At 42.9% G+C, this 24,289-nt stretch overlaps 4 protein-coding genes across 10 annotated transcripts in view; 1 reads left to right on the top strand and 3 right to left on the bottom strand.

The window, feature by feature from the left end:
* kcnt1b (potassium sodium-activated channel subfamily T member 1b) overlaps window positions 1-2,420 on the top strand; it is a 64,018-nt gene extending 61,598 nt beyond the window's left edge. For both annotated transcript variants that reach the window (XM_054610485.1, XM_054610483.1), the window contains 2 exons: window positions 818-902; window positions 1,668-2,420. In XM_054610485.1, the coding sequence (XP_054466460.1) occupies window positions 818-902; window positions 1,668-1,788 (206 nt within the window). In that variant the 3' untranslated portion in view covers window positions 1,789-2,420. The remainder of the gene's footprint in view (window positions 1-817; window positions 903-1,667) is intronic.
* Window positions 2,421-5,450: 3,030 nt separating this feature from the next.
* Window positions 5,451-8,970, bottom strand: LOC129101656 (uncharacterized). Its single transcript, XM_054611553.1, has 6 exons — window positions 8,888-8,970; window positions 8,618-8,809; window positions 8,417-8,512; window positions 7,426-7,524; window positions 7,282-7,347; window positions 5,451-7,206 (listed from the first exon to the last, which is right to left on the bottom strand). The coding sequence occupies exons 2-6, from the start codon at window positions 8,775-8,777 to the stop codon at window positions 5,894-5,896; spliced, it is 1,734 nt and encodes a 577-aa protein (XP_054467528.1). The 5' UTR covers window positions 8,778-8,809; window positions 8,888-8,970; the 3' UTR covers window positions 5,451-5,893.
* Window positions 8,880-10,390, bottom strand: LOC129100725 (leucine-rich repeat-containing protein 15-like). The gene is made up of 3 exons (XM_054610169.1): window positions 10,264-10,390; window positions 10,077-10,172; window positions 8,880-9,412 (listed from the first exon to the last, which is right to left on the bottom strand). Exons 1-3 carry the CDS (start codon window positions 10,388-10,390, stop codon window positions 8,880-8,882), a joined length of 756 nt encoding a protein of 251 aa, XP_054466144.1.
* A 1,225-nt stretch (window positions 10,391-11,615) lies between these two features.
* camsap1b (calmodulin regulated spectrin-associated protein 1b) overlaps window positions 11,616-24,289 on the bottom strand; it is a 28,308-nt gene continuing 15,634 nt past the window's right edge. For 4 of the 6 annotated variants that reach the window (XM_054611837.1, XM_054611836.1, XM_054611834.1 and 1 more), the window contains exons 6-17: window positions 21,795-21,936; window positions 21,384-21,523; window positions 21,073-21,169; window positions 20,335-20,488; window positions 19,236-19,523; window positions 16,281-18,600; window positions 15,983-16,119; window positions 15,485-15,702; window positions 14,823-14,925; window positions 14,563-14,675; window positions 14,115-14,233; window positions 11,616-13,193 (exon numbers count right to left, since the gene is read on the bottom strand). In XM_054611837.1, coding sequence (XP_054467812.1) covers window positions 12,897-13,193; window positions 14,115-14,233; window positions 14,563-14,675; window positions 14,823-14,925; window positions 15,485-15,702; window positions 15,983-16,119; window positions 16,281-18,600; window positions 19,236-19,523; window positions 20,335-20,488; window positions 21,073-21,169; window positions 21,384-21,523; window positions 21,795-21,936 — 4,128 coding nt within the window. In that variant the 3' untranslated portion in view covers window positions 11,616-12,896. The remainder of the gene's footprint in view (window positions 13,194-14,114; window positions 14,234-14,562; window positions 14,676-14,822; window positions 14,926-15,484; window positions 15,703-15,982; window positions 16,120-16,280; window positions 18,601-19,235; window positions 19,524-20,334; window positions 20,489-21,072; window positions 21,170-21,383; window positions 21,524-21,794; window positions 21,937-24,289) is intronic. The other 2 variants (XM_054611838.1, XM_054611839.1) reach the window with 2 other exon arrangements.

Below are 24,289 nucleotides of genomic sequence, written 5' to 3'. Positions count from 1 at the left end.
ATTATGACTCATCAGGGGAGTGAGTGTAACAGTCAGATTCCTCTTATTGATTCTTGAGATTATATTAGACCTCCATAGTGCAAAACAGTTTCCTTGGTTAGCTTAAGTATATTGGGAAAGCAATAAAAGAATATTGTTGCAACTGTTAATGTAAATATATAATGTGGAAACTGTTTACAGGCAGCTGTTTATAGAAGGCTGTTACTCAAAGAGTACATGAAGTAGTTTATCCGTTCATTTTGTATCAGATAAGAAAGGGAATAATACAACATTGAACAAATAAAATAATGTTATGTTGATTTAAAAATAATTTTATTTAATATTTAGTTGAACATAAAAGTGTTATTTATCAATAGCTCGATAAAACAATTGATAATTACATAAATTAAGGATTTAATCGTTTAAACCGCTAAATATCAATATCGGTATCAACCAAAAGTCCATTATTGCTCAGGCTTTAGTCAAAATGTTAATTGCAAAATGTATTTGTATATTCAGTCATTTATTATAAATTAATAACTGCATTGTCAGCATGATTCATAAATTACTCAATTGGTATAGGTAACTTTAATTTTTTTTTTTTAAAGTAGTTAAATTGTAATTGTTAACAGTTGTAACAATAATCTCTTTCTTCAGCCTCCACATACTTACTCCGATACTGTACGTGAGTTACTTTGTCCTCACTGAAAGGTTGAAAACGAGGGAGTCTCATAGTTTTAGTGGTTAAAAGGCTCATTTCCTGTCTGATGAACTATATAATGAAAGAGGACGAGGGATCCAGAGCAGCACTGAAGGTCTCCTCTGTCTCTTCCTCCAGACGAGATGAACGACCACCAGAACACGCTGTCCTACGTCCTCATCAATCCTCCTCCTGACACCATGCTGGAGCTCAACGACGTCGTGTAAGAACACCACCTTCTCTTATGGCCACGTAGACTTTACTTTGGTAACAACAGCATTATGTCATTCTAGATGTTATGATGAGTTATTGAATGAAACTAACACCAGCCTCAATGAGGGCCATCAGTAAGACAAACAGAAGAAGTAAAGTGTTAAAAAACAGGATGTGTCAATTCAGGCCAGCCAATGTCATAGAATTGCTTCTTTTTCTGAGTTGTTGATGGACGATGTTGCTGGGAAATTGGACAGTGAAGTATCCTTATGCACCATAATGCATATCGCAAGCAAGGCGGCCAAAATCGTTCGTTTCTCACGGGTACCAGATGATTTTAACGTCTAAACACGCAACATTACATAGTCTTAGATTATAGATTACAGGTTAAAATCTGCCATTTTAAGACATTTACACATTCATTTCAACTTCAACACTGAAAATGACAAATTTTCCAATGACATAGAGGGAGACCAGTGTGGGGACACCACTTCTTTTTCCTTTGGTTGTATATTTTACCACACTGTACTGCTGTTAAGAAGCAATAACTTGCCGTGTACAGTCGTAAAACTCCTGCATACAAACATGCATAACTAACTGCACCTGGTTTGCGGTAGATTAATGTGGACCCGTGGTAAACTATGTGCGGGGGTGTTCTGCTGCGTGTCTCTATCAGTTAACTGCGCTCATGATTTGCTAGTTAATCGTGCTGCCCAGACTTGAATCCATACTCACTGCTCCACGCCGGCCGATGATGTTGACTTTGTCTTCACAGGTACATTATCCGGTCCGACCCGCTGGCTCACATGCCCGAGGACTCACAACCTGGGCAGGCCCGCAGCACCAGGAACCGGCAGGACTTTTGCACAGAGACGAGAGACGAGACTCACCTCTGAAACCTCCACCCTCCCCAGTCCCGGTCACCCCGACACCTTAACCTCTAAGCCGCCGCCTGGGGGCCGACAGAGCATGTTTGTCTCTCACAGATGAAGGACCAAGAACAGCAGTCCATAGTGAATGTGCATTATGTGTCTCTCAGGCCTCAGGTCAGATTTAAAAAAAAAAAAAAAATGATAAATAAATAATAGACGGCCTGCTGTTTCCCCACTGAGCTGCTACAGGAGGATGCATGAAGAGTGCCTCGTCATCGACCCCCCCACCCGACTCCGCCCTCGCACACCGTCAGTACTTGCACACGTCACGATCGCACCAGGAGGCGTCTTCCTCCCGTCACCCGAAGGACCGGGAGACTCGGTGGACGTTGTGGGAGGTCTTTGGACTCGTCAGAGGAGGTTTTCGGTGCACACGCTGTCCAGGATATCAAATCATTCCACTCAGGGGTGAAGTTGCCCCTCGCGGGGTCGACTTCCTCTACGCCTGTTTCTGCCTAAACTCGCAAAGAACCCAATCTCGGGGCAACTGCACCCTCGTTACAGTGCACGTGAACTTTTCTTAATTTAATCCAGATGTCAGTTTATTTATTTTTTTTGTTAGTTTCTAATCAGACAGGATTTTCCATTTTCTTTATGAGCACCAACTTTTTTTAACGACAAATTGTCATCTGTGAATATTCACACTGTGGTGGCACGATTATCTGCCACGATTGTTTTGTTGTGGTGATTGTAAAAAAATTATGAATATTGTTAATTTATTTTTACCATTTTTAAGTGTCCAGGATCACGTCTGCTATACAGTATTTGCCATTCTTTTGTTTACTCTATTGCTTTGTAAATATCTTTTCAATAATTTGTAGATTTTGTGCCATTTCGCATGTGTGATGCTTTGTTATATCAGTGTTATTTTATTTTAGAACCTGACCGATCTTATATCAGATGGTTTTAGCTCATCACATATATGTCAGTCTGAAGATCATGGTGGCTATTTTATCAAAAAACAAATGTATTTACTGTGTGTATTTCAAGTTTGCCCACGACACGTTCTACTTTATTTAAAGTATATTTAACGGGGTTTTTTCTTAGCTGAATTTGAGCATATTCATGTTATATTTGTGTTTTTATATAGTTTGTGTTTTGTTTTTGACATTTATGTATTAAAATGTAAAATTTCTGACTCAGTACATATCCAGACAGATTTAAAAGGAATAGTTTGAAATCATGGGAAATAAGCTTATATGCTATTTTGCAGAGTTTAATGAGAAGCTTGACACCACTCTCATATCTGTATGTTAAATATAAAGCTAGAGCCAACAGTTACTTAGCTTAGCTTAGCATAAAGGTTAAGCTAATGGAAGCAGTGGGACACAGCTATTAAGTGTCTCTGTGAGTTTAAGGTGCTGCAACCAGACAATTGCTGTTTCTCCTTGCTTCTAGCATTTATGCTAAGCTAACAGCTCATAAATAACAGGCAGACATTAGAGTGGTATCAATGTTCTCGTCTAACGTCTAGAACGTCAATAAGCCAATTTGAATAAGCGTGTATAAAGTACTTCCAAACTATTCAAACCAGGAATATTGGCCGACATATCATTATCAGAATGTAAATATCCAGTATCAGTCAGGTTCTTGTGTTTTTATTGATTTACTCTTTTATATTTGGTGGTAAATCTTCATTAGTATTGTGATCCTGTGAGTCGGCAGTTACACTGGTAGCAGAATCGTTTTTGCACAGACGGCGACGGGCAGTCGAGTCGATTTCTATCCTGTCACCCGTTTCTGAATCTAGTTGGAACATACTTGAGCTGAAACGAAGTGCTCTCCTCTCCAAATTGTACAGGCCACGCCTTCCGTATAAGGCAGTGTCAGTGTGCAGTATTAAATCTTGAGTTATACATGTTTTCGTTTAATCGCTGTAAATAGTAACTTTGTAAATCGTTTGCGGATTTGCTTTCTTTTGTTTTTCGGTCTCTTCTGTGTGATGAAAAGTGAAAAAGGACTTGAACTATTTTTGCACTAAGCTCTGCGTAGGCGATGTGTAGAGCCGAACAGCATGACCCTTTAATCCGTACAACACGGTGGACGGCATTCAACCATTCCAACAGTCGAACATGCAGTCACATGTCACGCTTTTTGTTGTTTTCATTTACCTCGCAGATGTTTGAAAAGTATATTTTGTTGGGAGCCATTGTTATTTGTTAAAGAAATATGAAGAGACAGTAATGGTGTTAAGGTAATCTCAGATGGATTTATTTTTCTCTTTGTGATTTTCTTTTTTTTTTTAACCTTTAACTGTATGTATTTTGCAAATAGTCCCATAGAAATGTACTGTTAATCTTTGCTCAAGGGCCCCATTAGAAGTGTCAGTTTACAGGACAGGAGAGCTGAGGAGAGATGAAAGTGTGAGCGACCACGATGGAAGATCCGATCGGTGTGCTGATCCCTTCATTTAACGTCTTCCCTGGTCCTCACTCCTGACAAATCCTAACACGCCACAAAGAGGTCACTCAGATCTCCGAGTGCGTCTACACTTACAAATACCACATGGGGCATGTAAACACCAAACAGCATGTTTTGATATACAAGCTTGCCAAGAACGATACATTTTGTACATTTAGTGGGATGTCCTATGTATAGAGAAAACCCATAATCAAGTCAACTGCTTGCAAGTTGGAGCCATTATTTGATACTGTGTATTTCTATGAATGGAACATGCATGTTGTGTCCAGGTGTTATCGAAAGCCTACGTATTCTGTTTACCTCCACTTTATGTTTTTAAGTCGTTGTCAAAAAGGGGATGATCCATTTTGTACTATTTCTTATGAGGAGCGAGTGTACTTCTCCACGTATAAAATATGAACAAATAAATGCTGCATGCAGCCAGATACAATGAATGAAAATCATTTTTTATTTCTGTCCCACATCGTTGAATGACAGCTTGATGGATATATGGGGTCAATCACATGTAGATAAATGTGTGTTATTTGATTAGAGTGATATTATTCCAGTAGTATTGACTTTATCTCGCAATTACATTGTTACAAAGATTAAACTTAAACTGCAGCAACAATTAAAATAAAACAATTTTTTAAGGAAAATGTTCGATATTTTGGGAACTACACGTCTTTCTTGCTGAGAGTAAGATGAGAAGATCAATACCACTCATGTCTGTATGGTAAATATGAAGAGACGGTTAGCTTAGCTTAGCATAAAAACAATCCTGCTCTGGCCTAAGGTTAATAAAAATGCCTTCCAGCAGCTCTAAAGACTTATTTAATTTAGTTGTATCTCTTTTGTCTAATCGAAACAAAAAAAAGTTGGTTTTAAGTTGCATCTTTGCAATAAGATGGAAAATAATTTTACAATGTTTAATGACGCTGATACAATGACCTAAAGGCTGACAGATTCTATAGCATGGTACCTTTCAATACAATTATTTTTTAAAAGTTGAAACACATTAGGCTTAAACAAGGTAACAAGTTCTTAGAAATAAAAATGTTACCAAATAATTTATATAACTGCAGAATCAATATTACATATTATGACAAAGCTTAAACAAATGTTTCCTACATTAACAGCAAAAACAATAACTCATTTACTTGAAACACTAATGCATTTATAGATCCAGCCCTTGTGTATACTGAGGCAGTACTCAGATTTCCATGACTAGCATGAATGCAGCGTTGGGAAGCAGGGGGAGGTCTAATGTAAGATGATATGTTGCATTATGGGAAATATGGGGGATTTTTCAAGCTTGACCCACACTAGAGACTAAAAGTCGAGAAATCTCAGCCTTTTCTGCACAAGTTCTAACCATCTTTTTTTAATCTGTCTCTTGTGAGTCACCTGACTTTACAGAAGTGTCATACAAAGTCACTGTGGTGTCCCTTTAATGGACAGACATGAGAATGGTATCAATCCAACTCTCGCCATGAAAGCAAATAAGTGTTCCCAGTGTTCCCAAAAATACACACAGATCATTTTACATGTAACTGCAGCAACAAGCAAATATAAACCATTTTCTTTAACTCGTAGTGACATAATTAAACTACAATATTGTGTGTCATGTTATGTGAACATCATTTCCAACTTTAAGTGAATCCTTTTTCTAAACCCCTTCGGTACCTCTGTCGGGACGCCGCTGCTTGTTGACGTTTATCTGCTTCCACCTGTCTCGCGTCCAGCGGCCGTTGTTCTGCACGACCTCATGCAGCAGGTCCATGAAGGCGTACTCGTTGCCGGACAGCAGCGTTTCATCATCTGGCGAGGCGCCACCAGAGGGAGCCTTTGGGCCGGTGCTTCTGTTCTCCGCCCTCTGTCGGCTCGTCCCAGCTCGCTTTGATGCACTTGCCTTGTTGCTGCTCTTCTTCTGTGCAGGATTCTCTGCAGATTTACGGCCTTGATTTGGACCGAGTTCGTCCTGGTTCAGATTTTGGGTCTGTCTCACAGTGGCAGGGTCCTGGATCATCTCCTCCTCCTTTAGCTGCTCTTCTAGCCTCGTGTCAGTGTGGGTAGGAGCCTCACTGAAACAGGTGGTCTTGTCGTTTGGTTTTGAGGACTGAGAGAGTCCCAACGTCATGGGAGCTTCAGTCATCTTTAAAGGATCTTGGTTTGGTGCAGTTCCTAAATCTTCCATTCGACTGGTTTCAATGTCCTCTTCCCTTTTGTCCCAGTCAGAACCGGAGGGAGGCTCCTCTGCCTTTAAGACTTTCTCCACCTCACCTGAAAACGTTGGCGACCAAACAGTGAAGACATCAGACTCCTCCTCGTCCTCCTTCGCTTTACATCTGGCCTGCCACTGAACGGCAGTCGGAGGCCAGGTGGAGATCCTCCCCATGACTTTTCCCTTCTGAGATCTTTGACCTGAACCGTCAGTGGGCTGTTTGTTGAAATCATCAGGATTGGGTTTAGTCTGGTTTGTACCGATGCTCAGATAAGGTGCAGTGTCAGCGTTGACAGAAACATGGTGGGAGATCTCATCTAGATTTACGCCATCCTTGGATTGTTTTGCATGTTGTATTACTTTAGCATCGTCTGTCTCAACTCCTCCATCTGCTTCAGTTTCATCTTCCAGGTTCTGCTTTCCCTCAGCTTGGTTTTCTGCATCTTTTGACTGAGTCTCAGTTTGTAAAGTCACTCCATCCTTCACAGGTGCACAAAAAGGAGACATAAAGAGAATAGCATTAGCTGACTTAGCTCTGACTCCAGTGAAGGATGTCCTCCATCCCGTCTCTGAGTCCCGGTGATTGTTTTCTCTTTTCTCAGAGTGTCCTGGAGACTGAGCACGACTGGATCCGCTGTCTTCTTTCAACTGGTTTCTGTTTTCCTCTGGACGGACAGGCATCACAGTTTTGCTGATGCGATTCCTCCGATGCAGCACGGTCAGGAAACAGGCCGCCGACAGGAGCAAAGAAAGAACCGCTGCAGAGGAGCAGGTTGTTAGAAGGGAAATGAAATGTAAAGCATCTTGTTCAGTACATTCAAACAGAAACATACCTATGACAACAACCAGTGTGCACACGATGTTTGTATCCGACGATGGTCTGGATGTCTCACACGTTTCTGGAAGGAAAAACAGAAACATGAAGGACAAGTTATAGAATTGTTCAAATATCAAAAGAGGAGAAGAACCAGACACACCAGTCATCCCAGTGGGTGTAGGTTTAGTTCTGGGCAGGTCAGAAGGTTTAGGTTGGACAGTGATCTCCGTCACTGATGGAGGTGATGTCACATGAGCTGCTAAAGGAAACAACGGACAAACGTAAAAGATTAAAGCCCCTCAAGCTGCTCAGTCTTCTTAATGTGTTATTTTAATCATTTGATAATGAAGGCCATGAGGTAAAGGCTGAAAGCTCCACTAAAGTAGATCGTGGGCTTCAGATTTCTTGTCAAACTACTATTTCAAAGGTCAAGCTTAAATAATATGTAATAATTAATTATTATGACTTAATAGAAGCCTTAATTATAGGGCTAAAGAAATATTTCAGAATAAAACAAAAAATAACAAAATATTTGTAGAAAATATTATGAAAAAGCACGGGGCTGTACAAACATTTTCCTTGAATTAAGAAATCCAAAATAAAAACAAAATTAGACAAATGACCACATGGTGGTGCTATTCACAAAAAAAAAAATCCATTGTGGTATTTGAACGACTAAAGAATAAAAAAAGGATAAAAGAAAAGTAACATTATGATGTGAATTTAATGACACTTTTAGTCGGTCAGTTGTTATGTGTCAAATGGGGGAGTGGATGAAGGTTAATTGATATTAAAATTAAATCATCATACAAGTTCATGATTCCTTTTTCTTATGACATTTTTCTTGGAATTACAACTTTTTTTTTTCTTAGATTTTGTCCCTTTTAATATCTCATTATACTCTGATTCTACTGGTGAAGTACTCCAAATATGAACAAAACTAACCAACTGTACCAGACTTTAAAGTAGACGTAGAGACAGCTGTGAGGATATCAGAGGGTGTGGGTCGGACAGAGGTTTTTGTCTCTGATGTTGGTGGTGATGGAGGTGTTGCTACAGAGATCAACAGAGACGCTAAGCACATATTTAATTAAGACTCTTATTATAAATCATTTAAAATCAGTAACAGGGACAAGAGGAACCACATGTACCCGGGTTTGAGGACATTGTGACGGGTGCATCAGAGGGTTTGGGCTGGACGGAGGGTTTTGATGTTGGTCGTGATGGAGGTGTTGTCAGAACCTTAGCTAGAAAATAAGCACATTTTATAAAAGTAAGGAGTGGAAAAATATCCTGATTGTTACTGTGAATAACTTCAAATATCAAACAATAACTGAGAAAAGAAGACGTACCGGATGTGGATGCCGGGACCGTTGTGGGTTTCGGGTGGACGGTTTGCGTCACTGATGGTGATGGTGATGGAGGTGGAGGTGGAGGTGACGTCACGCACACCGATACGTTCCACACAGGTCGACCCCTCAGAGATGGAGGACTCTCACAGGTCACATTCATCTCTCGGTCCAGTAGAGACCTGCTTTGTAGATCTGAGGAGAGAAAGAGCTTTAGGTTTATAAAAACAAACAAGGAAACACACATGACTTCAGGTTTAATATTTTACAAACCTTTGAGGAAGTCCACAAAGTCTTCCGCTCCACAGGAACAGTCCCAGGGGTTCCCATCTAGTCTGATCCTGGTGGACCTGAGAGGCCTGAAGACCTGAGGCGAGACCCGAGTCATCCTGTTCTCAGACAAGTCCAACTCAGCCAAGTTGGTGTGGGAGCGAAACGTATCTGGATCAACGGTTCTGATCCTGTTCTTACTCAGCCTGAGCTTTGTGAGGTTAGCGAACCCGTTGAGCATGGACTCGTTCAGAACTTCAATGTGGTTTTCTGTCAGTCCGATTTCTCTGAGGACGTGAGGCCGACTGAACCAGTTTGGGTTAATCTCAGTCAGAAAGTTCTGGTCTAAATTGAGATTAGTGAGTTTTATGAAAGAACTGAAGGCCCCTTCAGCGATTCCTGTGACACCAGCGTTTGCGATCTTGAGGTTGGTGATAGAGTTGAGGTTGTCGCTGCTAAACACAGTGGAGTCTATCTCCCCGACATTCTTCACAATCATAATCAGAGATGAACGACCAGGCCTGAAAGCTAAGAGCACAGCAATCAGTTGTCTGCAACACAAGACAGTTTTTATCAGCTGCATTTATTGCATGCTTTCTGACCACATTGGAGAACCCTTTATTTTTTTATAAATTGCACTTTTATTGATTCTATCGGAGAAAACAATGGCAGCAGTGACGATGCAGATGTAAGATTAGTGCATTAAAGGGAACTGTACAAAGCAAGTCCATATGTACTCATGATAAACCATATTTTTCAGCAATTATATTTATTATTTTATGAAGCAATTTCAAAGTAGTGCTTGTGCTGCCATCTAGTGGACTAGTTGCACTATGTTACATCACCAGACTCACGTCTGCTTATCACGATAAGGACCCATACGTTTTTCTGGTAATGCACAAACTTTAAGTCAATACGACGAAGCTTTTTTTTGTAATAAAGAGTTTATGTTTTGATGCTCTTTACACAGCATTTTTATCACCAGCTGGAACTAAAACTGGGAAGAAATGATCTTGTGCAGATTGGCAGTAAATGTTAGGTAATACTTTTAGAATTCTAGGAAATGAGATTGGATTTACGCTTTTATCAAGTTTCTACAAAGCTGTGGTTATGAAGACATGTACATGAGAAGACATTTAATCAAAGGCTAATATCAGCTCAAGATATCTGGGTAATCTAGGTTAGTCCTCACCTGCTGGAATCGTTAAGCAGAACATAAAGTTGTCATCTCCTTCACAAGAATAACTCAAACGCACATTCATCAGCAACAAGACGAGAGCAGCAACAGCTGAGGAGAAACAGAGAAAATCTGATGATCTCCGACTTCAACATTTCATCTTTTATTACGTGTCGTACGAGCGTGGAAGACGTGCACTTACCCTTCATGGTGACCGACCCGATGGACTCGACCTGGACTGAGTTTACAAAGTTTGGGGGTCTTGTGATCACCTGAACCAGCAGGTGTGGACAGAAACATTGTTGCCATGGCAGATGTGAGTTTGCCATGGTTATGAGCGCTGGCGTCGAGGCGCTGAAGCCGCTGTTCCAGTTGGGTGGTAGAGTGTGAGGCCGTTAGCACCAGGGGAGGCCCGAAGATGTTTTGACTACTCAGATTGCTGGCATTAGAAACCCAGCGTCATGTTCGATGATACATTTTGGCTTCTTTGCTTTGTGGAGAATCATTCAACCCAGTGCCGTTGGTTTAAACTCACAAATGTGAAGAAAAACAAATATTTCAGTGAAAAGATGCAGCTCCGCCCGTCGTGAAAGAAACGTGGAAAAACAATCAGAAACTTGTGGGTGAGTCGTTGTGCAAAGATTAAAATCAGTGTGGTGTCTAAAACTAGCAAAATCAAACAAACAGTGGAGTCTCACAAATGGACAAATCAAGCCGTGAGAAAAAGAATAAAAATGAAAAATGTGACTTTTATTCACTTGAAAATGTATTCTGTTTCAGTGCTTCCATTTTTTAAATAAATAGATGGCATGGGATCAAAGATAAAAAAATCAACAAGGATGAAAATTACACTAGTGTAACAAAAATGGTGACCAAATGCCAGTACAATCTTTTTAGTGAACATAAAAATACACTTGCATACAATTAAGGATCTGCCACCTCGTCCACCCAAAAACAAAACAAAATGCAGCAAACGATTAATAATCAAGTATTCTGTCGTTTTTGGAGACAGCAGTAGTATCATAGCAACGGAGACCCTTTAAATGTCAGTATTTAATCTTAGCGTTTGGTTTAGTTTCAACAATTTTACGAGCGCAACAACAGCAGTATTATCAATTAGTTCTTCGTTTTTATGCCCATTCAAAAAACGGTAAAATTCCCAAAACAAACAAAGTAAAGTGCTCGTGCAACACTTCTGGTTGTTCTCGAGGCCAACAAACGGTTTCTAAAAAAAAGCACTTATGATTTTTTTTTTTGGATTTTTTTAAAAGACAGAGAGAAGAGAGAGAGAGACGCCGTGGCAGTGGTTGTCAACACCTTGGAGGAATGTTCTTTAATGTTGGTAGAATAACGGAACCACAGTCTCCTGCCCCGCCCACACACAGAAACCCCTTTGTGAATATATCAAATACTGTCATTCCAAGCGGTTACAGAGCGACACACCGAAAAACCCTTCACAACAAGAGTGTGTGTGTGTGTGTGTGTGTGTGTGCCGCTCTCGTGGTTTAAAGATGGGACAGGCCGACAAAAACACTCAGAGAGGGGAGAGGAGGGGGGAGGATGGGGGGTTACATTGCATGAAAGAAGCCGTCGACAAGTGTTCATGAGTGCACCTTTATACAGGTCAGTTCAAGAGTGCCCGGTGGAGCGAAAAAACACAACTAAGCTCTAAACATCAGAGAATATCCGTTATGATGAAAACACATAACATCAGCTCGGACTCTATACCACATCGCTTTAATCATAATGAAAAGAAAAAAGCTGAAACAAAACAAAACAAAAAAAGCATCATTTATGTACCAAAAATCTATCCCTCACCCTTTTTTTGTTTCAGAAATGGATGTTGTGACAAATAAAAAGTATTTAAAATGACCATCGTTATCTTTTCTTTTCTTTTTTTTGTTGCTTTACACATACCCAGTGCTACACGATCAGCGTCTAGATTTAAAAAGCGGTTGGATAAATAGACGATAGTACCACGATGCGTGAAAAAGGCCAATGGATGCCTGAGGGAGAGCTGAGGAGCTCCCCCCGGGACAAAAAGAAGAAGACAGTTCAGAGCAGCAGGTTGTTTTTGGGGAGATCCTTGGTGAGGCAAAAGTCGGCAATGCCAGCCTGATTGGACAGATTTCGACAGTCCACGCGGGAAGAGATTGTTGTTTTGTTGGGGCAGCGGAGCAGACCGACAGTCCTTAAAGGTCGTACAAAGGTCCTTTGCTTCGGAATTTTCCCTAAAAGAGCGACAGAATTCCCCCCAATGTCCCCTCCTTTTGTCCGAATTCGTCCGACGGAGAGGCGTTTTCCCGCAGAGAAGGAAGGACTTTAGTGCTGCAGCTGAGCTCTCGACCATGACAGTGCTGAACTAATAAATACTTCATGTAAAAAAAAAAAAAAAAATGAACATCCACCACGTATGAGAGAGAGAGACAGAGAGGGAAAAAATGCCACATGCTTGAGTCGTGGTGGTCGTCGTATAAAAACAGAGCCGGACCAAAAGAAACCCCGAAGAGATCGCAAGGAGATCACTGGGAGAAGAGGCGAATTCAGCCGGCATTCCTCTTTCTGTTGTCCCTCAGACCACCTGTGACACACACACACTGACACACACACACACTGACACACACTGACACACACACACACACACACACATACCTTTTCCCTCGTTGCTGCCTGGGTCCACCTACAGAGGACCGCTTGTCCATAAGTGCGGCCTCTCCAGAGTAGGTTTAAAAGGCCCAGCATGGCGGTGAACATCGATGCAGTTTATTCAGGAAAACAAGCGAGATGGGGAGAAGATGATTTGGACGAAGGAGGGCTTAAAAATCCGGCTATCTGCTATTTTCCGCTCTTCTTTGGCACGGTGCCTCTCTTGGCCTGCCACAGGTGGTTGTGGATGGTCAGGGCGTCCACGCTGACCGACACAGTCTTGGCGGGGATGACGGTGAACTGCTTCCGGTCCGAGCTGTACTTGTAGAGCTTGTCGATCATCTTCTTGGTGATGCTCTTGGGTCCCGTTCCCGTCAGCTTCTGCATCTCCTCGGTGTCGGGGAAGTACGAGTAGAGCGCTCGGAACTGGCAGCCACCGTCACGGAACAGGATCATCAGGTGGTTGGACTCGCACTTATCCAACTCCTACAGGGTAGGGGGATACAAGTTAGTGATGATAATAATAATAATTAATATGGCACTGATATACCGCTGAAGTACATTGAAGTAGTGTGCAAAATGAGAAAGACATTTTTGACTTAAAAAAAAAAAAGAGACAACAAACAGAAAATTGGAGACATCTTATGTCTGAAGGCAAGACGTTTTTTCACATAAGCTGACTTTTGAAAAGAGTGAATACCTGCTATTGTTGTGTATAACAAGAGGTATTCACTGTGTATAATGTGGTATTTTTAATCCTGATGTGTCCAACCTTCAAAAGTGTCCAGTATGTCTAGTTAAACTCTCAGTTTCTGCAGACTCATGTTAAAGGTTTTGCTGTTATGGAGGAGTTAACACTTACTGTACAAGTGGAAAAAAAACTGTTTCCCACCTTTGTACCACTAACATGGACCAGAGGAAGTCTGGTGCCGTGTTGCCAGAACAGCAGTGTCGCAATGAGACGTAAAATCATACTAGCAGAAGCAAATGATTAGGTTGGTGCATGTCTGGCATAGTGTTGTCACTATATTACACAAAATGATGACTTTGATATGAAACCCTGCCCACATGTTTGATACCAATACTGAAATATTACCACGGCAAAAAACTAAAACACCAGCAAAAGTAAATTACAGGAAATGGAACCTAAAATGATGTGCAGCCGTCAAGTTCATGCCCTGCTTTAATCTTCTTCTTCTCAACTTTATTTGTTCACTCCAGTCTTCTGGTTAACGCTTTCTAAATCCCAGGACCCGCCTCCTCCCACCAAAGTTAAGACCGCCTTTGCCCCTACAGCTCCTTTTAAAAACACTATCATTCTTGTGTATAAGTACAAATAAAATAGTTTTGCGATACCTTTCTAGTATCGGCATATATTGTGCAACACTATCATGGCAGAGAACTGACCTCCAGGATCTGGTTCTTCTGAGGCTCGTTGACTTTGCCAGCCAAGCAGCAGTGGGAGATTGCATTGTGGATGATTGGCTTGTTCGACTTGGCGCTGGGCTCTTTGAATAGTTTGGGACCTGAAGGAGAAAAGCCAGTTAGACCTCATCGTTGTTGCAACACTTAACCAGAGAGTAAATAATCAGACGACTATAAATTAGCTGCAGCTACAACAAGTGCACGTCATGCAATAGTCACTTTAGCAGGTAACAATTATCCATTTATTGTGATCTGGAAATGAAGACGAGCAACACAGGACCACAATGATCATGGATTCTCTATTTCACTGACATATTACTCTTTTCTTGATCAATAAATAACTAATACCAAGATTACTGGTCTGTTATCATATTAACATGTCTGATAATAGCTGAGAAAGACAACATAATAAATGTGTGTCGCCACTTACCAGTGTATTCAGCCATGGAGGCGATGGAGGATGCAGTGGAGCCGTTGTCCCAGTCCCTCTCTGCAGTTCGACTGTTGTTACGACTGCCGGGAAACGACTCCACCGAGTCACATCTGGAAGACACAATGAAAGGAGGCGCCGACCGATAAGGTAAACAGAAGACACTGTAACGACTGCACATCTTAAAACAATACACGGAATATTCCCTCAGCACAAGCTAACATTGTAAACGAAACAAAAAAAATGAGTGAGCATCTTACCGCTGAGAGCCAGCCCCTCCAGAGTTGACGCTGTCGGCCTCGTTGGTTGCAGCGGAGGCCAGAGACAGACTGGAGCCTGATTGGGCGTTGCTCAGGTTGTCAGCTGTGTGAAACAGAGAGTGAGTTTGTTGGTTTTATTGTTTCTGAGCAATAGTAATAATAGCTTCATTAAATGGCATCTGCTGCGTGAAATCCCATCTCTTCTTTCTCTACAAGTTCATAGTTTTACTTCATGTAATTCTAGGGCTGTATAATACTTTGAACCTTACGTTAACCTTTCCTTACGTTGGAATTTTAGCATTTGAAAAATCAACATTCGAATTTCATTCAGGTTTTCTGTTTAAACCTCTTATTTCTGCCCAGTTGCAGATCAATATTAGGTTACACGGATCAGTCTTTCCTCGGCAATCCTCAGTATAACTCTATTTGATATCTAAACCATTATTTGATCCGAAGAAGTGAAGACATTTGTGTCAAAAAAGAATCTCAGTCGTGTCAGCATCTCTGTGACATAACAACCGTAGAACCGGATGTTTTATTGGCAGACAGCAAATGTGCCCCACAGCTCTGCTGGATAAAGCAAATGAAGCACACTGTGCTAACACATGTTGGGAAAATAATGTGACAGTTAAATGTTCAAACTAATGATGTAACGATCTTACGTGTGGAAGAAGAGCACTTGGAGGAACTGTCGCCGGAAGATTCCTCTCTGAAGACGGACTTGGGTCGGTGTTTCTGCTTGGGTTTGGGGGTTTTGGGCTTCGCGAGGCCTTGTTCCTCGAAGATCTCCTGCTGCTTCCTCCGTAGGTACTCCTGCTTAATAATCTCCCGCCGCGTCTTCTCCTCTTCTTTACGCAGGCGGTCCTCCTCTGCCTTCCGTCTGGTTTTGAAACCAAACACCAGTGTTACATTACATTACATTACAGTCATTTAGCAGACGCTTTTATCCAAAGCGACTTACAATAAGTGTATTCAACATAGGTATTCAAGAGAACTACTAGCCACCAGAAGTCATAAGTGCATCTCCTTTCTTAAACAAGCATCTAAGAGCAGAAACCAGAGCAAAAGTACAGAAACAAACTAATACGAATACAATAAGTGTTAAAAAAAAACTTTTTAAGAACCACATCTCAATCCTATGATAATGTTGGAAAAGTTACCTGGCTTCGTCTCGTTTCAGCTCTGATTCTGATTCAAACTGTTGTTTACGGAGTCGAGCCTCCTCGGCTTTCTTCTGCTGCTTCATCAGGAACGCTGCTCTCCTCTTAGCAAGCTCATCCTCTGCCTTCTGCTCGTCCTACAACACAAAAAAAACGTGGAACATGAATTTGTTGCTGACATGAACTTCTGGATTGGAATTTCAAATCGACTGGTGCAATTCCTGAAATCATCATCACTGCAATAAAAAAGTGAATAAATAAAATAAATGCATATCCTTTTTCATACAAAAGGCATTACCTTGAAGAAGAAGCCCATGCCTGACTTCTGCTCTCCGTCACCTCCTTCTGCCGTCGTGTCCTCAGCAGCTTCCTCTTCCTCGGGGGCTTTCAGCTCTGACAGATCGACCTCGATCAGGTGGGATCTGTTGCGCTGCATCTCGTCTGATGGTATGTTCTCTTTCCCTGAACCGTCGGAGGAGTTGAGGTCGGACTCTCTCGGGGTGCTGGACAGGCACTCGTCAAAGGACACTTCCGGGGAAACCACGGCCTTCAGGTCCACTCGGGTCGGCAGGCGTATGTTGGACTCGTCGTGAAGGCGGAAGTTGGCGCTCCGAGCGTGGCCGGCGCCCGGCCTGTCGATTGTCTCTGCTGCTGTGGGGTTCCTGGGGCTGTCGGGCTGGTCGGCCCTGGGGGACCTGCCCCCGGCCAACTGCCTTAGGTGTGGTAATGTCTCTGAGCCGCTCTGGGTGGGGGTGAGGGTCCTGGAGGTCTGCCGGCCGTGATCCTTGGCTATCTTCAGCTCTGATGGTTTGGTCCTGGAGCTCCGGCCTGAGCTCAGCTTGGGGGGTTTCCTGGTGGGAGCGATGCTGGCGTTGGGGAGGTGCTCCACAAAGTGAAAGCCTGCCTTCCCCTTCGAATTGTCGCCGTTTTTGTCGCTGGTGACAGGAGGAGGTGGAGCTGCAACAGGTGGGGACTGTACATTCTGTTTCATCAACATCTCCTGCTGCAGTGACAGCTGCATCATCTGCTGCTGGATGCTGCCGATGGCGTCGTTCAACAGATCGATGGAGCGGCTGCACTCATTCAGGTCCAGCTCTTCTTCTAGATTGAAGCTTCCGCTGGGCTCTTTCTTTTCTGCTTCTAAGGCACCTGGCGGGGTGGTGGTGGTCGCCGCCACCACCACTTTGTCCCCTCTGAGGGCTTCAACACACATATCATCTTTACTTGCTGGTGCTCTCTCCCCTCTCAGCTCGTTTTTAGAGATGTCGGCTTTGAGCGGGTTGGGTAACGTGTCGCTTTTGCCTCCGCCTTTCTTCACGATGTGCAGGAAGGCTGCCTTTCCCAGCTTCTGCCTCTGCCTCGCCGACAGCACTTCCATCTTCTTCTTCTGGTGCTCAATGGCGCGCCGTTTCTCCTCCAGCTGCATACGGAGCTGGACGATTTCAGAAGCCAGTACATTAGAACCGCCGCCACCGTCGCCGGAACGGATGCATCCTCCCGAGGGTGAGGAGGGGCTCTGGTCCCTTTTAAGCCTCCAGGAGGAAGCCAGGGGCCCGCTGCTCTCTGATCCATCCGGAGTGGTCCTTTGGGAGCTGGAGGCACTGGAGCGTAGGTCGTGGTTGCTGCCGAAGCGCTGCTGCTGGGCTTTGCGCTCAGCGAAGGAGGTCATGCGCACGCTGCCGCTGGCCATGCTGCTGGTCTGGGAGTGACCGCTGAGACACGGGCTGGAGCGACCGCTGCCACCGTTCATGTCTTTGTCCTCGTGCTCTTTCACATTCATGTCCTCTCGGAGTTTGGCCGATTCCTCCTCTTCATCATTCTCATTAGGGGCTTTCCTGGGCCGGTTGGGGTCTTTAGTGGTAAGAGCTTCGTCCAGATCCTCTTCCTCTTCATCCAGGTCCTCAAGCTCAGCGTCGACGCCCTGGGCAGCCTTTGGTTCTTCAGAATCTAAATGAAGGTAGAAACCCCCAGCTGGTTCTCTGGACGAGGGGTCCACACTGCTGGTAACAATGGGGCGGAAATCTGCCGGACCCTGTTGAGGCTCCTCTGACAAGTCTGCCTGCTCAACCGGAGGGGGGAAGGTTTGGTTCAAGCTGCAGGGAGCTTTCCTCCGGACGGCTGATGTAGATCCGTCTCCTCTGCGTAGAGAGCCCCTTCCAGAAGAATGGGGCCCCTCACCGCTCTCCTCCTGCTTGTTCGGACATACAGACTTCTCTTTAGCTGTTTTGATCACAGAAGGCATCAGTGGTTCTAGGTAAAAGCTATCTGTTGCAGGCTTAGACTCCGTGGACGGTTTGGCTCCCGCTGTGGCAGCTGCTTGCGTCCCGTCAACCTGTTTGGGGACGCCGGGAGCGTCAGTCCTCGCAACTGCCACCAGAGTTTCTTCCCCATCCTCCATGTTGACATTACCCAGCAGGCCGTGGCCGTTGACTCTGCGCATTGCAGCCTGTGAAGGCTGGAGGACAGAAGTCTGGTGTTGGGGCGTGACGTTGAGGACGTTGGACGCCAGGCTGTCCTTGCTTATGGAGCGAGCCAGACTCACGCTGTCGCCGGAAGCAAGGTCTGCATCGCAGTCTGTGGCTGGATGTAACATGTAGGGGTTCAGCGTGGACATCGGCCTGTGGGAGGAGACGATAAGAAACATCTCACTTGTAAAGTCAGCATAATATACAGCTTACAATATATACAGAATTTGTTTCTTCATACATACGTTTATATTTAACTACTTCTATTTTTAAGGCAACTTTATAGTTTATGCATATTTTTTTATTTCTAACAACTATAATAAACAGCAAAGCTCCAGAAAAAATAATTATGGGTCATTAGTGAGGAAATAAAGTTGTATTTGTATTTAAAAAATGTTGCTTTGATTAAAAAAAAATCTTAGCTTGAGTGACTTTATTTATATATTATAAGCTGCTTAGAGCTAGACTTAGGTAGTTAGTCCATCCAATTTTAAGCAATTTTGCTTGGGCATTTACAGTAGCCAATTGATTGTCTTTAAATTGACTGAACAATAAACTGGCAAATTGTTGCAGCTGTACAAATAGTAAACACAATAAAATCTTTGCAGTGTAAATTATATTATTGTACACGCTTACAAATAGACACACAGGGTGTGAACCTCTAACTTGGGTAACTTTGCATCCATTACCATTTAAAATGAAAGGCCAAAACAACCACAAAAGAACAAAACAAACATTTGTTTCATATTAGACCCAATTGAGGTTTAAACTTTATCTTCTTTAGGTACCTCTGCTTCTTGTCGGGCCAAGCAACAACAGAGCCTCGGGGCTGTCCGTCCATCTGGGTCAGGGAGTTGGAGCGGTTTCTGAGACCTAACCAGAAACAGACAAAAAAAAAAAGCAACAAATAAGAATAAAAACAGCTGCTGGTCATTACATAATGACGAAAAAACATTTGTCTTTTATTGGTGTAAAGAATGTGTTCCTTACCTGCACCATCTTCTCCTTGCTGCTTTTGTTGCCTCTGTCTGAGGGGCAGGAGTGGATGGGAAGGACTGAAGGTTGGACCCCCTTTACTAAAAGCACAAAAAAAACAAAAACAGAAATCAACTTTTTTAGTAAGCTACAAAATAATAACTGTCTTTCAAACATGATTGGGAGAGCGGATTAGCAGAAAGACTTCAGTTAACCAGTGTGAGGTGTGGGGTTAGGCCATTTACCCCCCAAACCAAATGCATTCAGTGATCTTTGAACACAGACAAAAGCCAAATACTTCAACAGGCAACGGACAAGAAGGAGGCATGAAAATGTCCATGCTGAAAGTTCAGTACTCTTTAAAGCTGGAGTGCAGCAGTTTTACATATAAATTAACAACCGTTATATTCATGCCCTTGTTAAATAAATTCACACAATGCTGATTAAGCCGAGCATAGCCAGGGAAAGCTCTCTGTATTTGGAGAAATATTGTGAGGTCTGGTGTCTGTGACAACTTTCCCACGCTGGTCCATGCATGCCTGCAGGTGAGTTGAGTTGTTTCTTAATATTTGCCACCATAGCTTCCACCATTCTCCTAACTGCTTTATCGCTACAGTCTCTCCCCTGTGGTATTGAATCCCAGTGCCAGAGGGGAGACAATAGTTCTCCAGCTTTCACCTAACCTAACTTTCACACAAGCGCTTACAATGCACACTCAATGCAATAATCATATTAGCAATGTGCAAATCCTTGAATTTGCTGAGGTGAAGAAAGGGTTAGAGGTGTGGGGCACATGAGAATGAAGGTCAGACAAATGCTGCATATCTACCCATCCTTTTAGGGCTACTGTTACTGGTTAGGAGACAGGATCATGATGACTTGGAACGATAAGGAAAGCGAGAGAAGACTTACAGGGGGTCAGAGTCTTCAGGGTGCAGGAAGTACCTGTTACAGACTTCAGGGCTGCTCTGGTTATCGGCCACAGGGCTGGCCAGGAAGCTGCGCTTGGTGGCGTTGGAGATAGGCACTGATGGGCGGGCACACTTGGGCTGAGCTACGGCTCGAGCTGAGGAAAGGAGGAAGAAAGAGGTGTCTTCATGTTAACACTTGTAGTGACTGATACTGTTAATAATTAGAACATTTCTACATAGAACCTTGACTGGGATTTACTTGTTACTGTAATCCAGATTTAATTCTAAAAGCAACTTCAAATGATGTAGACATGACGTTTTGATCAAAAATCTTGTTTCTGAGGAAAAAAGGAAAGATTCCAGTTTCTTTAATCAATGAGATATTTATGAATATATTAAGGTGCGACTTCAAGTTTCTTCTCTGTAACTCGACTACCTACTGTCACAGTTATTTGATCCATGTTGAACGACTGGTTCTGTTGTGTATACACAAAAAACGATTCTACTTAGACTCCACGGCACTGTTATCATGTGTGTCATACTGCAAACTCAAGTGGGTAGAAAAAGGGGACTGTAATCCCCAGAACTTTACAAGAATCACAAGGGTGACATCTTTGTCATTCAAAGTTTGTAGCGGTGTTTCATTTTCAGGCTGGTTTTGTAGATTTTTTGTGATACTTTGTTACTCAGAGATTAGGAGGAGATTTACGTTTTGTAGTAATCACACGGGGATGCTTACCATCTTTGAACTCTTGGAGATCTCTGGGCTGGACAAACTCCGGCTTGACGGTCTCAAACCACCAGAAGAGTTCAGCAATGAACACCATCACATTGTGCTACATGGAGAGAACAAGAAACACATCAAAAAGACTTGAATACAGACTCCTGATCATTATTAAGCTTACAATAACAGCAAGAATTTAACCAAAGTTTCTTGAAAAAAAATATTTTATGTAGCTAAAATAGTGACATCAGCATTGCCTGCTGCTGCCTGATATGATGGCTGGCTTTTTGTACTGCAAATTTAAAAGTACGTTGCACTTTTTGTACCTTGAGCACGAGTGGCGAGTAGAGCATGTCCTCCATCGTCAGATAGAAGCTTTTATTCAGATACTCGTTGGCAAACTCTTTGAGTAGATGAATGTTGTACAGGCTATCAGCAATGGAGGGGACTTCCTTCAGGCAAATATCTGGTCAGACAGGAAGAGAGCAGAGTCAGATCGGGACACAAGTCAATGACCTGCTGGCTTTAAATGTCACACTCACTGTACCGGGACAGTAAGCGATGTGCAAGGGCCAGAAATAGCATCACACATGGATATTGAATTCAATGTGTGAGCAGAGAAAGCTTGATGCTCTTTACAGAAAAAAATTCTTTGAGGGCAACTGATAATTAGGATTAGGCTATTGAGTGTGTGTTCTGGGAGTGTGTGAACGAGCGTGCGTGCAGGCTCAGCATACCCTCCAGCTTCATGAGGTCCGGGCAATAGAAGTTGACCACAGTGAGCAGTGCAGCTCCGTCGCAAACATCCCTCATCAGGTCTTCCAGCAGAGGGAAGAAGGGCAGCTGACGGCCTGAAGCGTGCTCACGGCGATACCGGACCTGACCAGGAGGGGGAAGAGTACGAGGGTTTCATGAGGAGGAAAGAAACAGCAACTACAATCACCACAAAAGGATCTAACAACGGATGACATCACGTAAAACATCCTAGATGCAATGACTAGAGTCACAAGCACAAATCTCTTTTGCTGTGAGATTCACGTCTCAACTAGTCGAGGCATATATTGATGGCGGATGTTTTGCTTTTGTTTGCTCTCGGCTTTTGAGCATCAGATCAAGGTTCTCCCCTGGAGTTTCAAAAGAACAAAGACTGGTTTGATTTGCTGAAATACAATATATATTATAAGATGATACTCCTCTTTAACTGATCGACAGCAGGTTTAGTGTTATTTTCAGGAGAAAATGACGAGAAAACCTCGCTGCCTCGTGATCAAGCAGTTTAGGGAGAACCCCAAAAAAGACCTGGTTGACTGTGAAGAGATGGAGGTGGAAGCGTTAGAGCAGTGATATGAACAACACAGTGGATGGTCGGCCTTCCTTAAGGCCTCAACGGGAAGGCGGTTAGGCAACGTGTTACATCGGCATTGGCAACGATTATAGTAACTGGAGATGGAGATCAATTCCAGACCTACATACGATTTGGAGCAACATAAATATAGATCGCACAGGATGCCAAAGCAGACTGAACTGACTGGTTCTGCTGCTTGTCACTTCAAAATGCTTCTGCTTGACTTAAAAACAGTCACCTTATACTAGGAATACCAGTCAGTATGTAATAACTAATCAATCTGACATTTCTGAGGAACTGGCAAAAGAGAGGCGTGAGAAAAAAATGAATCGAAGTTATTTAGAAATGCAGGTCGAATTAGCCTCAGCAGAGGCGTGTTAGATATCTGTATGACGTGATGCAGAAGTGGAAACGACTCCAAAAGAGCTGATGTTAGTTTTTTGCAGATATGTCAATAACTGTGTATATGTTGTTTTACAATTAACAAAAAAAAACTGCAGTAAAATAACAATGACAAGTTGATTTTCTCGGAATGCATCTTGGTCACAATTCTTTCAAAAGTATATATATATCTAAGGAACCATTTAATAAAGAGAACAAAGCTTTATTTTAAACACAAACTGATCAAAAGCCTAGCACAGAAACTATGAGACGACTATGCACGATTTAAGAAGATCACAGCACATCACAGCTAAAAAAAAAAGATACTTCATATATCTTAAACTTCAAACATGTACAGCATTTTCTCAACATTTAGTCAGATGCATCTACTGTGTCCATTCCACAAAATAAAACCAACTGTGCTAGGGCAGCTTTTTATCACAAGTGACAGGTGAAACTACCGACCAAACTTAAAGAACTGTACTACAAAATCTACACAAAAAGGAACTTCTCCCGACAAAGAGGGAACACTGTACCGCCTCTAAGAGCTCCTCTGGCTCCAGCATGCATTGGGCCAGCTCGTGCATGACATCAGGCTGACAAACACACGAGAGAGAGAGAGAGGAGGCAGAGATATTGTCAGAGGAGACCGTGTGCACTCAGTGGAAACAGTGTGTGAGAGCAGGAGAGAGAGACCGGAGGGGGAATGACAAAGCAGATCAGTGAGACGAGGTGGCCAAGGATGGGACTGCAAAGCAGAGGAGGCATGGATTTCCTCTTTTTCTCTCACTGGGCAGGCAAATACCACATAAAACGCACAGCAAATAAAACATGGCGTACTTGAGCTTGAAATGAGGTAGCACACACTGCGTAGCTAAAAGGAATATCTTTTGAAAACTTCACAAAAAGGTCAGAGTAACAGGTTTGCAACGAGGGAACAACAAAAAGAAAAAAAAGAAAAGAAAAAGAAACGGTCAGCTTTCTCCCCCCTTGCTGAAACTGGCTACAAGCAGCACAGAATGAGCTTGAATGAGCCATGGTGGAGTGTGCGAACACATCAACACAGAACTACACGTGCAAAGGGGGAGAGAGGTAAGAAAATGGGTTTATGGGGAGTGGGGGGGGCTGGCATCCAACTTACAGGGACTAGCTTCCAATACCATTTGGAGGGAGACTATCCAGTTTGCAGGGATAAGAAAAGGGTGAGGAAGGGACAGATGAGGAACAGGAACAGAGAGATTAACAGGTCAGAGGACACACAAAAAGGATCGGATCTGCCTCCGGTGTAAACAGAGAAAAAGGAGAGCAGTCACAGATAAACTCCAGAGAGACATCAGGGAGAAACATTCCTTATCAAAACTAAGGATCTTGCCTTGAACCAGAAGGTTTTGAGGCGAAGACACCTGGACTTAAAACCAATGATGAAAATGTTTTTTGATAAAAGAGGAACATTTGGGAGCTTTTAGAAGTTTCCAAACTTCTAGAAGTTCCCAAAAGCCAGAAATA

The sequence above is a fragment of the Anoplopoma fimbria genome, chromosome 13, assembly GCF_027596085.1.
Source record: "Anoplopoma fimbria isolate UVic2021 breed Golden Eagle Sablefish chromosome 13, Afim_UVic_2022, whole genome shotgun sequence".
Classification (NCBI taxonomy): domain Eukaryota; kingdom Metazoa; phylum Chordata; class Actinopteri; order Perciformes; family Anoplopomatidae; genus Anoplopoma; species Anoplopoma fimbria.
Note: the sequence above shows the minus strand (reverse complement) of the source record. Positions and strands in the feature narration are given on the sequence as shown.

Excerpts from the sequence above, each read along its gene's own strand:
- LOC129101656 (XM_054611553.1), bottom strand. The coding sequence starts at position 8,777 with ATGAATGTGACCTGTGAGAGTCCTCCATCTCTGAGGGGTCGACCTGTG. Across the intron at positions 7,348-7,425 it reads TACACCCACTGGGATGACTG|AAACGTGTGAGACATCCAGA; the intron begins GTGTGTCTGGTT and ends TTTTCCTTCCAG. Across the intron at positions 7,207-7,281 it reads CACACTGGTTGTTGTCATAG|CGGTTCTTTCTTTGCTCCTG; the intron begins GTATGTTTCTGT and ends GCTCCTCTGCAG.
- LOC129100725 (XM_054610169.1), bottom strand. The coding sequence starts at position 10,390 with ATGGCAAACTCACATCTGCCATGGCAACAATGTTTCTGTCCACACCTG. Across the intron at positions 10,173-10,263 it reads CGGGTCGGTCACCATGAAGG|CTGTTGCTGCTCTCGTCTTG; the intron begins GTAAGTGCACGT and ends GTTTCTCCTCAG. Across the intron at positions 9,413-10,076 it reads CTGCTTAACGATTCCAGCAG|CTTTCAGGCCTGGTCGTTCA; the intron begins GTGAGGACTAAC and ends CTGTGCTCTTAG.